At 37.9% G+C, this 17,736-nt stretch overlaps 1 protein-coding gene across 1 annotated transcript in view; it reads right to left on the bottom strand.

Moving 5' to 3' along the window:
* Nucleotides 1-2,296: 2,296 nt before the first annotated feature.
* LOC150089682 (homeobox protein MSX-2-like) overlaps nucleotides 2,297-17,736 on the bottom strand; it is a 59,110-nt gene continuing 43,670 nt past the window's right edge. Inside the window, exon 2 of the mRNA XM_090368729.1 lies at nucleotides 2,297-2,749. Coding sequence (XP_090224855.1) covers nucleotides 2,331-2,749 — 419 coding nt within the window. The 3' untranslated portion in view covers nucleotides 2,297-2,330. The remainder of the gene's footprint in view (nucleotides 2,750-17,736) is intronic.

Raw genomic sequence — 17,736 nt, 5'->3', positions numbered from 1 at the left:
GGGTTTTGTTAATGATATACAGGAATTTTGCTAGCAGAGATAAGGAGAAGATTATCCCATCGTTTAAGGCAACGGTCAGATCACATCTTGAATACTCCATACAGATCTAGAGACCTCATTTCAGGAAGGATGTGGAACTGCTGGTAAGGGTATGCAGAAGGGCAACGAGATTGCTTAGGGAAAAAAAGAATTGCTCTTACAATGAAATGCTTCAGATCTGAAAATTGCAGCGTCCGGAGACTAGACACCAGCGAGGTGGTTTGATCGAGGTATTTAAGGCTTTGAATGGATTGAGCAAGCGCAATGCCAATGGGATTAGAGAACACAATCGAGGGGCACAAATTCAAATTGATATACAGGAATTTTGCGCAACAGATGCGCAAAGGTTGCCTTTAACCAGCGGCTGGTTGATTGCTGGAACAAACTTCCATCTGTCGTTGTCGAACTTGATATCTTTAATAAATTCAGGGAAGAACTATACAAACTATTGGAGGGAAGAAATATGTGAAATCGGGTTTTTTTTTTTTTTTTTTTGCCTTTTCTGTATAAGCTTGCTTTCTTGCATCGTTGCCGCTGCTAATGCTGTTCTTGGACTAATGTTATTAGTGGAGCTCCCCAAGGTTTAGTGCTGGACCCATTGTTGTTTTCCATATTTTTTAATGATATGATGATACTAAGCTTAATGATACTAAGTCTAAGTTTGTACTGCAACACGATCTAGGAAAATTAGGGCCGATGGGCTGACTAATAGAAGCTGACGTTTAAGATTGACAAATGCATGGTAGTGAATGTGGGCAGCAGTAATCTCAAAGTAACTTATCAATTGTGTAGTACTATACTCAGGGTAGTGCGTCATTTTGTCATTTGGTTTTTAGGAGCATTAGCAACTAAGGCCATATTGCTCACTCAGGGTAATGGGAAATGAAAAAGACCTGGGGGAAATTGGGCAGTCAGATATGAAATTCTCCATGGAGTACAGACATGCTGCGAGAACAGCTCATGGGGTATTCTCAACGATATGCAGTAACGTTTCTAGCAAGATAAATAGATGATTATGCCGTTGTACAAGGCCATGATTAGGCCACAACTTTATACAGATAGGTAGGGAGGCCTCACTTTAGGTAGGATGTAGATCTGCTGGAACGGGTGCAGAGAAAAGCAACAAGATTGGTGAAAGGATGCCCTTATCTAGAAAGGCTTCAGTTCTGCAAATTGTAGTGTCTGGCGATTAGGCTCATATGGTGTCATCTGATTAAGGTAGCTAAGGCCTTAAATGGATTGATAAGCTGAAGGTGAATGGTTTTCTTCACCTGAGGGGACGTAAATTCAAATTGAGGAATTGAGGTTGCAGTTAGTTGAACGGAAATTTGCCTTCGGGTAGTTGATTGTTGTAATAAACTTCCACCTGATGTTATGGAAGTGGATAGCGTGTATAAATTCAAGGAAAAACTAAACAAATTATGGAGGGTGAAATGGGAAGTTTTTTTTTTTTTGACGGCAGCTATATAAGCTTGTTCTTTTTGCATAATTTTCAACTACTACCACAAGATTTTCTTAGATTATGGACTGTTCCCACTTCATCAGGCTTTCTCGCAATTTTGCTTTATGGTCTTTATTGGGGGTGGTTTGTTGTCAAAAAATATCCTTCAACTTTCGCAGTATTTTGATCTTTTGTATCCATTTTATACTTTCAATGCTTTCCTCATTCACTATAAGACCCATAGCACTTTTCCTAAGTTCAAAATATTCTGAAACAATAAAAAAATATATTATGAATTATTTTTCAAATAAATAATGCATATTTACATTATTTTATTTAAAATAGTTTCCTTACTTATTGGATAGCCCTGTAATTATAATTTAACATGTAATTTATCTGGCTAGATAATGGAAATATTTCGAATCGTAATTAAATGCATGTTTTAAATAGAATGATCCACATATCTTGAGTGTGATTAACATAGGAGTATCAAGATTTAATAATTTATTAAATAACTGCTATTGAACTTCGCTGTTTTTTCTTTTTGAGTGAGGTAACTTATCCCAAAATGAAGGTGCACAGATTATGTATTTATAATATTTTATTTCCACACTTTGGTCTTAACAGTACAAAAGTAGTTAATCTATATCATTTGCATTATTTTTTGAAATATATTTTGGGTCAATCAAATTGAGTTGATGCGGAATAACATTTTTATATAAAATTTAATTATTGCATTTTAGTTTCAGGACTTGGAGTTCAGGATAATTGTATTTATATTATATATATGTATATATTATGGCGTGCTTTTTTTTTTTTTTTTTTAATTTTGCACTTAAATCGTGATCAATTAAAGAAGTATGTGGTGGCATTGAGGTCCTAATATACCTCTGTTGGACGGCATGAAGTTATGATGGTTGAATGTTGTAGATCCTAAAGGTAAAAAGGGATTAAGTGATGAAAATCCAAGACTTAAGCTAGGCATCAGTGGTCTGTTAGCCATTCTCAGCTTCTCGATTTCCGCTTCTTTTAGTCTTTTCTCTTTTGCTCTCCTGTTTTGAAACCAAATTTTAACCTGTGTTTCTGTAAGGTTCAAAGAGCTGGAGAATTCTGCTCTTTCAGCAATTGATAAATATTGCTTAGTTCGAAATTTTCTCTCCAGAGTGAGTAGTTGTTGAGTTGTAAAAGGAGTCCTTGGTTTTCTATTGCTCTTATGACGTCGTAATTGGCACTTGACAGGGGGAAGTTTAGGCGCCTCTAACTGGGGTTCTGAAAAATACAATTTTTTCTATATAATTCCAGACAGTAAATTTACAAGTCATGTACAAAGTTTAGCAAATAATCTGCAATGCAGCGTCTGTTAAATATTATAAGTTATGCTATATATATAACATATTGAATGAGATTTAAAACAGAATAAAATGAAGTCCTCTTCATACATGTACATCAGTGTTTCTCAATCTTTTTACTCTCGTGGCACATTTTCAAAAGAAGAAAAATTTCGCAGCACACCTACGTAGTCATAGAAGAAGAAATTTCTAAATTAAATAAATAGAACGAAAAATAATATTAACAATTTTTTTATTTATACTTATATTATATTTGTGTTATGCAAACAATTCTTACAACCAAAATAAAATATTCGGACAATGATGTTAAAATAAAAACGACGCTAATTTTTTTTTTAAGATTTCGCGGCACACTTGGAAAATTTTGCGGCACACCCTTTGAGAAACACTGATGTACATAACGTTACAGCAGGACTAAAAGTACCAATAATTTAATGTAGGGACATCCATGCGAGAAAATAGGGGCATAAAAGTATGCGGCGTTACTATTTCTCCTCGCTTTTACCTCCCTCCTTATGGCACCCGTTACTTGGATATTAAGCGTGTATCTGTGACTGACCTGTGTATAAACTGGACTATAATTCCCTCACTTTTTTAACGTTAAAAACGTTTTTCCTTGTTTTTTATTCTAAAAATTTTGCAATAAAAACCGTCATGCGAAAAGCGTTACGAAAATTTATTCCAGTTTAATTTATCTTCTACTGGGCCAAATTTAATGAAATTTTGCACAGAGCTTCATCTTAGCTCTATACTGGAGGACAAACTTTCAAACTTCTGAAAATCGCAGTAGTTTTTGCAGGATAGTGGAAAATATGAACATGTGATCAACGAAATTTTCTCACGTAATTAACGTAATAATGTGAACGTGTAGCATATCGTTGGAAAGCTAAGGAATTTAGAAACAGAAATATTAAGGTTAAGATACAAAGAAACTTTCGGAAACTGGGAAATGCGTTAATTCGAAAACGCATCTGATTTCAAGTCACCTGGTGTTTTCAGATTGAATGTAATTTTTTTCTTTACAATTAAACTATGAGGCTGGAAAAGAGTGGTGCACATTTATGTAAACATTCTTCAACTTGGACATGTCTTCCGATAAATACACGTAATGGAACAACTATAGATTTAGTATTAAAATACATAGAACAACCATGTATTTACAAAGTCCAGTCACAATATTATGACCACCCCCCAATGCAGATATCACACACGCCTAGCGAATCATACAGCGCACGTGTGAAGTTCACACGCCGTAAGCATATAAGGCTTGATGGTCGGTATCCGTGAATACAGTAACAGCCTCTCTCATGGGCAAAGCACGCGACTTATCAGGCCTGGAGAAAGGCATGATCATCGGCTATCGGGCCAGGGGTACCAGCATTTTCGAAACAGTGGACTTTGTGAAATGCTCATGTACTGCAGTAGTGAAAGTGTATCAAGGCTGGACGAATGGGACAGTTTTGACGACCCGCCGTGCCAATTGTGGAGCCCCATGCGCCATTGATCCCAGAGGTGAACGTCGGCTTAAACGGTTGGTCAGGACCGATCGGCGCGCTACTGTTGCTCAACTGGCCGTCCAAATGAACCGTAGGGCCACCAGAAAGGTCTCCAACACGACAGTGCAGCTAACCCTGTTGCGCATTGGGCTCCGGAGCAGACGCTTGGTGACAGCACCCATGCTGACGGCCGTTCATCGCAAATAACGCCGACAGTTTGCACAGCAATGCCGACAATGGACCCCAGCCGAGTGGCAACGGATGGCCTTCTCCGATGAGTTACGGTTTCTGCTCCACCGAGTGGATGGACGTTGGCGTATTAGTCATGAAACCTCCGAGAACAGTCACCCGGACACGATTCTTGACAGAAAGCAGGCTGGTAGGGGCGGCGGTACGGTCCAGGGAATGTTTTCATGGCATGGCTTGGGTCCGCTGATACCTCTGGAGGGCACCCTGTACGCAAATGGTTACCTATCGATCGTCGCTGATCAGGTACACCCGTACATGCTGACCGTGTTCCCTGGGGGCGATGATATCTGTCAGCAAGACAATACGCCATGCCACGTTGCCAGAATTGTCCGTGAGTGGTTTGAGGAGCACGACGAAGACTTCAAGCTACTCCCTTGGCCACCGAATTCCCTGAATCTTAACCCCATTTAAAATCTATGGGACCACCTCGATCGACACATCAGACGGATGGATCCTCCACCAAGGAACCTACAGGAACTCCGGGGTGCACTGCAGTCTGCATGGTCACAGATACCTGTAGCAACCTTCCGCGGACTTATTGAGTCTCTCCCACGGCGGCTGGCTGAGGTGCATGCTGCGAAAGGCGCATATTCTGGATACTAGGTAGGTGGTTATAATAATGTGACTTGACCCTCTAGTCGTGAACTAAAATCTCTTTAATGTAAAAATTATATATCCTATTTTAGTCATCACAGACCAATACGTTCCGTAACCGATATGTAATCTATCTATCTATACATTAAAAAAGTTTTCACTTCTAGTGATATTTATTCGAGCCAATGGGAGAAGAGGGCGAGGCAATTACGTCACTACAAATGCAATTAATTATTAAATACTGTAGTTTTAGTATTTTATAAATATTTTAAATATTTGTATAGTTTATAACTATTTCAGTTAAATATTTTAGTCCAATGTTCCTCATGTATTATGGAACGTGAAGCAAAAGGCCTTTTCCTAAGTGACCTATGTAAACGCAGGTAAATAATTACATAGTGATATTGGCTGAAGTCTCGTATAGTATACACCGGCAGGTACTTCGATGAAAGCGAGGGAGACGGCGATAATTGACAGGTGAAGGCACCTCCCTTTTCTAATTGTTTTGTGTTGTCGAGGAGGGGCAGCTTAGCTTAGGTAGGATGTTTATCGCTCTATCGCGCTGTTTTAAAATGGGAAAACGAGCTCCCGATTTAAAAACAGCGGCAAATGTGGGGGGAAACATCCTAGGAGGACAGTGGGCGAGGAAAGCAGTGGCATCGGCCAATCACTGCTTTCCCACTGTTTTGCTTGCCGCCATGTTGGAGGGTGTACACCGTTCTGGACTTTTACCGTGATATTTATTCGACCTTGAGAATGCCGCGCACTAAAAATGCACAGGTAAATTATTACATAGGTCATTTCCTGATTAGATATCGACAGGTGTGTCTTTTACGTAGAAAAGATTTGACTTACTCCGTATACCTCTACATTTTACGTAGAAAAAGCGAGCAGGGGGCGAAGTCCCTAGTTATTATTAATAAAATAAAAACATTGTTATATTATTATTCATGAATTTTATTAATATCTGAAAATTAAAATTAAGCATTGACGCCTGCTGATGACTCTTAAATGCAAAACACATTAAACATGCTAGTGGCAGGACACATTATGTACCTGGATTTTACAGAATTTTATTTATTTTATTTATTTTTTTGATATTGTAACCATATTGCGGCATCATTCATGACTTATAGCTATGAAAAGCAGCTAAATATTGCTGAAAGCTTCTGTACTTAAAATGTATGTATTAATTTAATCAGTTTTAATCTTACTTCTATTTATACTCAGTTATATGTATATAGTAGTTATTATCATTATTAACCTGTAATAAATCATTTATCCGAATTACGATATTTATATTCATGCATAATTTTAAACTACGCATGGAACATAAAAAGAGCGGTAACATGTATGAACATGAAAGAAAGTTTTTAGATTTAACGTTTGCTTTATGGTTAATATAATGAAGCCGCTATATTCACGCAACTTGAAAATAATCATTTGCTTTAGCGTAGATGCTACTAAGAAGTAGTATCTACTAAAGCAAATGATTAATTCCAAGTTGCGTGAATTTAAAATAACACTAAATAATCCTCCTCCCTCCCTACTCTGGCAATTTGGTTGATTAAATGAGCTCTGAATGTACTTGAATTTGGGAGGCAAATTCCGACTGGACTGAAGCAACACTAACACTTTAATTAATAACAGAGCAAATATGAAGATGTTGCAGGATTACTCTTGAAGGACTTTTTTCTTGTTTGCAGCACTTTTCTTGAATCCGAGTTAGTTTTGATGGATGAATAGAAATTTATATCTTCAGCAAACGTTAGAAACTGCACTCCGCCATCGACATTGACGCTTTCAAGGTCATTGATAAAAATTCCGAATAGTAAAGGTCCCAGACAGAAAGAAACACTGAAACGAGGGACAAACTCAAGTGACTGAGATCCACTGCATGCAAATTTATGCTTTCTCGTAAAGGAAACATAATGTTTTAATAATTATTTTTTACTATTTTAGTAGTTTAAATAGTTAATTTTGGATTTCATAATTCCTGATGGAATCAGTAGGATCCAAAATTACAAAATACTCTTTATTGGTAAGAAATTTGTGCGAAACGGTATCAAATGCATATACACGGTATGTTAGAATAACATGTACTTATCCGCCACTACCCACCGTGTCTGATATAAATTGCTAAAAAGACGGCTATCTTTGAGGTAATGCTTGCCTAAATCAGATACAGTACCTATTGATGTACCTATGAATCTGAGCTTTCGTTATTAGAATTGTCTTAAATTTTTGGATTTCCTCCCCCCCCCCCCAAACATTATACGGAAGCTGAATATTGATGTTAAAATCGAAGTTGCTAAGAACATGGGCCTGTATTTGAACATTTGATGCCCTTGCACTTCACTTGAGTTTATATAAATTGAATAATCGGCAAAATTGTTAGCAATTTCTTGTTCATTTGAGAATCTTTTCTGGCACTACGCTTTGAATTTATTTATTATTTTTTGAGCTACAGTAAACTTCGATAACTGTTTTTTTTTAAATGAGGTCCAGTCTACGAGTATGTCCTCAGAATTAGGTTAATGCATGACCACTTGAATTTACGTAAGTTGCTTCTGCAGAAAAGTCACTCGTTATCATATCTGCTACTTTTATTTTTGATGTTACAGGAAATAGCTGTATAGTCTGATATGAATATACTTTTTTTCTTTTGTTAAATAATTGTTTTTGATAAAAGTTAATCCTCATTACAAGTGTTAAAACAGCTTCTTTGTCAAGACGTATTTCAGAGCCTGCTTGCAAAGTAAACATTTTAGTCACCAATTGGATTACTGGAAAAAAGGGTGATGGTCGGATGAGTTCAAATACCTGGTGCAATATGCTGACGGAGGCCTTCATGCGTGGCGCAAGCAACACGAGTTCATGGACCTATCGTGCATGGTACTCACTATTCAGGCAGGTGATGGCGGTTGCTTAATATAGAGCATGTTTTGCAGACTAGAACTAGGACTCCTGGTGCATATGGAGCAAAGTTTCGCTGGTGAAATCTATCGGGAGCTCTTAGGATATCCTGTGCACCCTGCCATGTTGCATTTTTTTCCCGGACAAAAACCGGATCTTCCAAGACGATGTAATGCGCCTTGTCATTGGGCTCGCAATGTGCACGAGTGGTTCGAGGAATACAGTGAAGATATCGTCCATCTTTATTGGCCTCAATATTCACCTGATCTCAATCCAATCGAACACCTGTGGAAATATAAACAGTCTTTGGAACGGCAAGTGCGCATATATCATCATCTATTATCTAACGGACGCCGTAACCGAGTAGTCGTAAGTATACGTGCTTTGAGTGACCGGGGCTCAAGCACATTACTGCTAAATATGGTGCTGTTTCTCATATCCTCTGCATTTTATGAACTCCTCTGATCTTGTGGTTGTCCCGGAGCATAAGCAGAAAATTTATTTATTTTTATTCATTCTTATACTGTGGAAAGCCTTGCAGGTAGCATGGCTGTAGATCCCTACGGACGTCTTCAGACATCTGTTTTCCATGCGAACGGTGGCCCAACACTGCATTAGGCAGTTTGGTCATAATTCAGTGATTACTGAGTGTGTATTGGGCAGAACTGTGTACATCTGATCAGCAAATGAGGCTGGCACACAAAATAGCATAATGAAACATTTATTATACAACAAGCTAATGAAAATATTTATTATCATTAAAACGGTATTGCCCCAACTTAATTTCGTTCTTATAACTGTGTAACAAAAACCTTGCCAATTTAAAATGCTCTCTAATCATACTCTCTCAACAGAGAAAGAAATAAGTCTTTCAAATAAATATCAAATAGTTCACACTAAAGTTGCACGATTAATTCTACTTTTATGTTCTTATTACACTGGATAAAAACATACTGAAATTCATAAATTTGCAGTTCCTACCTGACAAAATACCTATAATTCATAAACCCAAATTTCGCAATACCTATCTTGCATAATTCATAAGGGACGTATTATTCATTCAATTCAATATTTTCTACTCAGTTAACTCCTCTACTTAATCTTAATAATGAAAATGTTTTCGATTATCCCTAACTACAACATTTATTTTAAACTCATCTTATTTTGATATTTATTTTACTTTCACTCTATGCATTAATATTCACTTCTAAATACATTAACCAATCATTAGATAACGCTATCCTATGATTTTTATCATTTCTTTCGAAATACTACTCTTTGGTTAGGCAAATTATGAGACCACTCTGGAAAAGAATGCAAAGAAAAACTGCACAAACTTTTATGCCAGTACTATTAACAGTTTAAGGAAGAGAATGAATCACATTGGGCCACTTAATGTTCATGGGTTAACTATTGTTGACCTTGCTCAGGTTACGGATAAATTGAATTGGTATTTTGTATCTACATTCAAACATTAGGAATTATTTTAGGGGATGCCAAAAGTTTATCAAGCTCTAACGAGGAGCTAAATGACCTTGTGATAACTGAATGGAAAGTGGACGATATATTGTTGAGGATGGACATAAAAATGGCACCTGAGACGTATATAATCTGCCCAATTATGTTAAGGGAGGCACCAAAAGAGATAAGCAAACCCTTAGCCATAATTATGAGAGTATCCTTAGATTCGGGGGAGGTTCCTATGGACTGGAGGAGTGCGAATATATCTCAAATTCGTAAAGGGGATCAAAAGGCGACATGAGTAATTACAGACCTATTAGCTTCTCTGGTTAAAGAAGTAACGCAGGATCATTTGGACAGACCTGCAATCATAGCATGGATTTTTCAACGGGCGGTCTTGTCTAACCAATCTGATAGGCTACTCTGATGCCGTGACCAAGGAACTGGTCACTGCATCATAGTAGCCTATCTAAGTATATGATGTCAAAAATAATTTTGACATCATATACTTAGATTTCAGGAAGGTTTTTGATACTGTCACATATAAAAGACTGTTGAACAAATTGGAGCAGTGTGGCTTTAAGGGCGAGTTACTGCTATGGATAAAGGGATGGTTACGTGGAAGAAGATAGAGTGATTATCAATGGGCACTACTCTTCTTGGATTAATGTTATTAGTGGAGTACCCCAGGATTCAGTGCTGGGTCCATTGTTGTCTTCAATATTTATCAATGATATTGATTAAGGTATATCAGACTTAATGTCTAAGTTTGCAGATGATACAAAGGCTGACAGAGTGGTTAACAATAGTCAGCAGGGTGAGCTACAACAACAAGATCTGGAAAAATTGGGTCGATGGGCTGAGAAATGACAATTGATATTTAACATTGACAAATGCAAGGTACTGCACATAGATAGAAATAATCCCAGAGTAACCTATCAACTGTGTGTTACTACACTCAGGATAGTGGAGAATGAAAAAGACCTGGTGGTAATTGTGCAGTCAGACATGATATTCTCTGATCAGTTAAGACATGCTGCCTGCCAGAACGGCTCATGGGGTTTTGTCAATGATATACAGAAACTTTGCTAGCAGGGATAACGAGGTGATGCGGCCTAACCATGGCCTTATTAAAGGCCATGGTTAGGCCGCATCTTGAATACTATATGCAGGTCTAGAGGCTTCACTTTAGGAAGGATGTAGAACTGGTGGAACGGGTGAAGGGAACGAAAGGGTGCTCTTACTTGGAAAGGCTTCAATTTCTGAAAATTGCAGCGTCTTGAGACCAGGTAATTGCAGGCAGATATGATTGAGGTGTTAATTTAATGCCTTAAATGGATTGAGTGTGCTAAGTGTTAATGGTATTCTTTCATTTGCCGAGACTATACCCATGAGGGGCATAAATTCAAGTTGAGGAAGGATGGTTGCAGGATAGATGTGTGGACGTTTGCCTTCAGCGAGCGGGTAGTTGATTGTTGGAACTGATTTCCATCTGTTGTTTATATATGTGTTACTTTTGATACTGTCACACATAAAAGACTGTTGTACAAATTGGAGCAGCGTGGCTTTAAGGGCGAGTTACTGCTATGGATAAAGGGATGGTTACGTGGAAGAAGATAGAGAGTGATTATCAATGGGCACTACTCTTCTTGGACTAATGTTATTAGTGGAGTCCCCTAATAACTCAGGGTAGTGGAGAATGAAAAACACCTGGTGGTAATTGTGCAGTCAGACGTGATATTTCTCAGCAGTGCAGACATGCTACCTGCACTGCTCAGAACTCTTTCTGTATATCATTGACAAAACCCATGAGGGTTTTGTCAATGATATACAGAAACTTTGCTAGCAGGGATAACGAGGTGATTATCTTTCTTTATATTTTCTTTATTTTTTCTGGATTTTGTAGTTTGCTATCTATTCGTTATTTTTATTTTATTTTTTAATTTTATTTTATTTCGCTTTTTTATGTTTAATTTTTAAATTCCTTTAATTCTTAATTCCTTTTGTTTGTATCATTTTTATTTTATTTGATTTACCCATTTTTTGAATGGTTTGGACCTTCAGTACGTGACGCATTAAGTTTTCGACGGTTTGCGCTCAGTTTTGGCTCGCCTTCTCGTGGCGTAGATGGGCATCAGGGCGCTCCTCCCTGGTGGGTAGCGCAGTTGGTAGGATCGCCGTTCTCCCCACACCGGGTAGAAAAGACCTGAGTTTGAATCCCATTGATGACGGGAAGAATTCTTATGAGCCTTATTACAATGTGGCTGAGTTAATTGGTCTCAGGCGAGGATAGCATGGTTTTCTCCCAGAAACTCTGGTTTTTCGTTCAGCAAACAGCAAATCGACCATAGAACACATGCAATTTACAGAAAATATATATACGGAGCAATATGGCTTAATCGGTGATACTCCTAAAACCCTACAACAACAATCACAATCTCCCTGGTGCTTGATGCTTCCTGGTAGCAAAGTGGTCAACCAAACAAGATAACAACTTATGCACAATGCAAACATAAAAAACCAAACCAAACTATTATATCAGGACCCCCCCCCCCCCGAATATTTAAATTCATCTGCCGTGCATTGTGTATTATGTCCGTAAATTGCTTGGTTCACCTCCTCGTGGCGTAGTTGGGCATCAGGTCGATTTGCCTGTTTTGCTGGACGAAAAACCTGAGTTGCCCGGGAGAAAAACCTTGCTATCTACGCCTACGACTAACTGAGCCACGACAACACAAACATAGCATTACACACGTTTCTGTCCTTTCTGTAGAGTTTCTGTATCATCACAGTGTATCACGGCTGAGTTGAACTAGCGATTGGGAGTCGCCTTACATAAAATACATATCTAGTCTAGCACTAATATTTCTTTATAAGTTCCCTTTAAATAAAATTTGCATTTCATGGATTTTTGCATGTCAGTAGCTAATATTAATCTAATAAAAAATTAAATTCATCATGAGAAGTGATTTTGAGCTTACTCTATATTTATCCAATCTCTCCTTATATTTTCATTGCTCTCCGTCTTATTCGCATGCTCTGTTTACATGAATTGATTAACTCTAAATTAAATTAACTCTAAATTGCTGAAAGTTGCACATTTTTGTCTTTAGGAGAAGCATCAGGTGCATATAGAAGCTGTTCAAGTGAACTACTTTAAAGGCGAAAAAAAGCAAATAATTCGTAAATTCAATTTCAACTTATAAAGTTGTTTTATCTTAATTTTTTAATTAAAAGTTATAACTTTAACATAGCTTTTTAACTTATTTTATAAGTTTTAACTTATAACTACAAGCTTGATGTATCATGTAGTTATGAGTTTTCAGGAGCGTGAGTGCAGTAGCACGCGATCTTTGAGTGGACCGGGGTTCAAGCACGTGACTGCTAAATACGATTAACATTTGTATTAATGATTTATTGTAAACTCCACTGACCTGGAGGTCGTGCCAGAGTATAAACAGGAGCTTTATAGTGACACGTCGTATTTTTAACTTCCACGCAAGCGGATCAAGGAATCTGCCTACTCGTATAGGTAGGTATTCAATTTCTAGAACTGCACTTTTAGATTTCGTGAACAATAAACTCTTTTACTGTAATATTAAACATCATTCCGTATTCGAATTGAAGTCTTATAATTTCTCTACTGTTGTTGTAGTAGGATTTGAGGAGCATCAGCGACTAAGGCCATATTGCTCTGTGTATGCTGTCAAAAAATTGCGTGTGTTCTGTGGTCGATTTTCTGTTTGCTGGACGAAAAACCCGAGTTTCCAGGATAAAAACCATGCTACCCTCGCCTGAAACCGATTAACTCAGCCACATTGTGAAAAAAAGCCCATAAAAATTCCTGACGTCATCGACGGGACTCGAACTCAAGTCTTTCACACGAGGTGAATGGACGGCAATTCTACCAACGGTGCTACCTACGAGGGCTAATTCTTTGGAAATAATATTAATAATAATTCCCCCGCATTATTTCTTTATTTTACAGCCAGAGCAACTACTCTGTTCATCAAAATTCAGTACCTCTGCCTGGGAGAGAGATAATTAAACTGCGAGTGAGTCTTTAAAAAATTCCTCTCGTAGTCTAAGGAGGTTTGAACTCGCACCATTTCAAAGCTTCTCTCTCGCTCAAGACCGGTTAACTCGATTATGGCGTGAAAATATTCCATTAAAATATTTCCCTTCTTGACTGATTCGAATCCAGGCTCTTTCCACGCATGGTATCCACTGTGATACTCACAGGTTCAAGTCCAGGATTAACCTTGTTTAATCGTTAGCATAGCCGGATCGAGACGGTAAGTGAAGAAAGCAGCGCATCGAGCTACTGTAGTAAGCGATTGCATATTATAGTTTCGCCCCTGAAGAAGTATGCTCCAAATGGAAGTGTTTTGGGTACTCTTCGATACCTAAAGCCGATCTTGATCTCCTGTCACAGTTCTTGAATGACAGATTATAGAAATGCCTTTCCTTACGTGGCTTGCTGCTTAACTGGTTTAAACATTCAGGGAATCCAAAAATAAATGTATTAATTATGCAAGGTTCACATATAAAACAATAAGAAAAATAAGCTCAAACATTCCACGTACATTCTCTAGACTGTATCGATATCTTTTGCTTTCATGCATGGTGAATTATTCTTTTGTCAGAAATCTTTAGTTGTGTTATCCACAGCTAGGCTATATTAAACATCTTTCTTAGTTGATTTTTTGGTCCATTTTAATTGCTTTTCCCAGAACTTTATTTGAAAATAATAATTCATGAAACACATTTCGTATCCTCTTACGAATTATATTCGGAAGGGTAGCTTATGAAAATAATTCATAAGAGGAAGCATTGATAAGAATCCCATCGCTGATGTAAGGAAGTCGTGATTAATTATCAAGCAGGTTGAGTTCGGTTGTTTTGTATTTCCATCAAGGCAACTAAGGTTCTGAAGCATCAGTAGACGGAAAATACCCTGATACATAGTATTTCTTTTAAAGTCTTCCGTGAAAACTACAGTCAGAAGGTACAAAGTGTGCCCTTGTATTCCGGGTACGCTTTCGAATTTACTTTTTAAGTGCTCGAAGAAGTATAATCATCGTTGGGCTTTCTAATTTGAGACTGAAGAGGAGAGTCAGAAATGACATCATCTTGTGGAGCAATCGATACGGGATCTTATTAACCGTGTTTTTCCAATTTAAAGATTCAATATATTTTTCTGTAACCGTGTATTCCCAAGGGAAATCTTAGTGCGACTGATTTTGTAAATGAGTCCATAAGGACCCTCTTGCCGAAGAATTAACAGTCTTAAGAGGACTTTAATTTATTGTTATGTTTGATTTAGACGTAATTTCTTGATGTTTTCTATTCCTGATGTAATCTTTAAATTTCTGAAAAACAGTTGTCATTCCTTCGGTTTTTGAAACGAACGTCTTGAACATTTTTGTAACTAAAGAAAGCTACGCGTCACGAACATTTATTAGAACTTTCTACACTGCTGTGTAGAAAGGCTTGCTCCTCACCCCTTCAAACTTCAAGTGTTACAATAACACGAAGTAAACGATATGAACTGTCCGGTAAAAAATGTGTTTCACTGATGAAGCAACATTTTAATTCTGGTAGAAAGGTTGACAAGCGCAGGTCTTCATATATTGGAAAGTGAAAATCTGCGTATGCCGACTTTTAAAATTACGAAACCTGATCGGACCGTTACGAATTGGGCGCGGGAAAGTTGTAGACAACCTAGATGTTGCTGATGAACTGAACTGGTACTTTGCATCGATTTTCACTGATGAAACACCCTTCGTGACGAGGAGAAACTTTGCGGTGAAGCTGCGAGAGTACTGATATTAAAATTACGGAAATTGTTTCTTACTCGAAAAATTTCCGAGCCTAAAGACAAGTAACCTTCCCCCCCCCACAAGATTGACAACATCCAGTTATAGGTATAAACCACCAATCCAGTAATATTGAAGAAGGGGGCGAGGAAGAGTATTATAAGATTAATCATGGGCGCATCATTAGACGAGGAGGTTCCTCTGGATTGAAGTAGTGCCAACGTATCGCCAATCCATAAAAGCGGTTCTAAGAGCTAAGTTAGTAGTCGCAGACCTATCAGTCTGACTTCAGTGATAGGGCGATGATTTAAAATGTAATACAGGGCATTTAGTCAGAAATGATATTCTAAAGCAGCAGATAAAGGTTTTGTAAAAGTACATGACCTTTGGTTAGTTATTTTGAAAGTCACTTGTGAGCCGGATGTAGGAAGTTATTTGGACTTTAGCAAAGCATTCAACTTTGTTCTGCATGAGAGTTTGGCTATAAGACGGACCATGTTAGTATCATGAGTAAGATCCTCAGATGGATGTAAGATGGCTACAGGGCAAAAGGCAGATTCCAATTATTATTTTAACGGCGGAACTTGTCGCCCATATCCAGACAAGTGTATTCTTGTCTGTAGATGGGTGTGTTCAAGAATCGATTTGCATATTATGGGCACTGAAACCCTACTCCCTCTGCCTAAGTTCCGCTAAATACAACATCGATTGAAGAGGACATTAGATATTCTCTATTCTTCGAAGAGAATCGAAACCAGACCGCTTTAAACGATTGTAATATATTACGATATTTTTACACTCGTAATATATCGTCGTTTTCCGACTTAGCCGACTGCCACGGAGGGGTAGGCGAACTGTACTTAACGGTTACTCTTCTGATTGGGCTAGTACCGGAAGTGAAGTCTCTTAAGGATCGGTTTGACCACTGTTACTTTTGATTTTCTTAAATGTCATTTACAAAGGTATACAGCGGTGGTGTTAAAATTTTCAGATGATGTATACATTGGAAGAGTGGTTAATGATGAGCGTCAACTAACACCTTTTCAGGACTATTTAGATAGGCTTCAGTGATGGCCAAATAATTGGCAGTTGTGTTTTAATGTGAAAATTACAAGGTTTGCACTTCGGAAATAATCATCCCAATGCATAAAGCAATGGCGAGATCGTATTTGTAATGCTGTGTCTATGTTTGAAGACTCACGTTAAAAAAAAAGACATCGAGCCTTCTTGAAAAGGTCCAAAGGCAGACGAGGCGCTTGATAAAATCGACAAGAGGGACCCTATATGAGGAAAGAATGCGAAATGTGGGCTACAGAGCTTTGGTGATAGGCACCTTCTAGGAGATTTCATTGAAGTCTCTAAAGCTGTGAGGTAAAATGATTAAAGGCGAAATTTTCACTGTTATAAATGATTCTAGAACTAAGGGTTATAAATTTAAATTAGGGGGCTTAGACTGGATTATAGGAAGTTTTCTTTCAGCCAATGAATTACTAATTATTGGTATAAGTTGTCTTCATGGATAGTAAAGGCTGGCAGCTTATAGAAATTCAGTTAAAAGGTCAGCGGATTGACAACTACATGCGGAATGAAACACATACTTTCTTGTTTTTTTTGGCTGGTGCAACAACAAGCTAATACTATATGGCTAATACTAAAATATCAAAAATTAGCCCTAAAATTTTATATACTTTGTGCTCTTGTCGCCTAGAAAGTGTTCTATCCATTCTTCTTCTTTGCTGAACTAACAATCAATGTACTGCGATACTCCAGAGTTGTAGCTGATTTCCCATCTGCTTAAAAAAAAGCTAGATGTGAAAGTATACGGCATGGAGGGCATATTTCACTCCTTGTCCGACCAGTGCCAGCTCCTCTCCCCGCCCCCACAAGATTTTAACTCTGAAGCCATATCAGAAATGCAGATTTATCCCAACTTCTGAAAATACCTGGGCCACCAGTTGGGAGTAATGCCTCCAATAGGTCTATCAAAAAATGATCCTAGGTAGGTTTTTCTAGATTCAGAAGATTATCTAGTGGATAATCTTCTGAATTTGGCTGATCTGAAGGAAAAATATGCGAGACTATTGGGAAATTTCAGCGTGATCTTTTTACGAAACGTTGCTGCCTTATTGTCTAAACAGCGATACTGCATTTTGAAATTTTCGTCGAGTTAACTGGAAATTGCATGTATCCTATGGTAGAGTTGCTTGTTTGGCGGGGTCAACCCCCCTCCTCCAGTTTCAGAGGAGATAGAAAGCATGCAATCTCGTTCCAAAAACCTGATTAAATCAGCCACTATTAAAAAAAAATCCATAAAAGTTCCTATAATTCTAATGAGAGAGAAGTGGTGAAAGCAGTAACTGCGCTACCACGGA

This window comes from Mastigoproctus giganteus, chromosome 2 (genome assembly GCF_048544385.1).
Source record: "Mastigoproctus giganteus isolate SK-2022 chromosome 2, ASM4854438v1, whole genome shotgun sequence".
In the NCBI taxonomy this organism is placed as follows: Eukaryota; Metazoa; Arthropoda; class Arachnida; order Uropygi; family Thelyphonidae; genus Mastigoproctus; species Mastigoproctus giganteus.
Note: the sequence above shows the minus strand (reverse complement) of the source record. Positions and strands in the feature narration are given on the sequence as shown.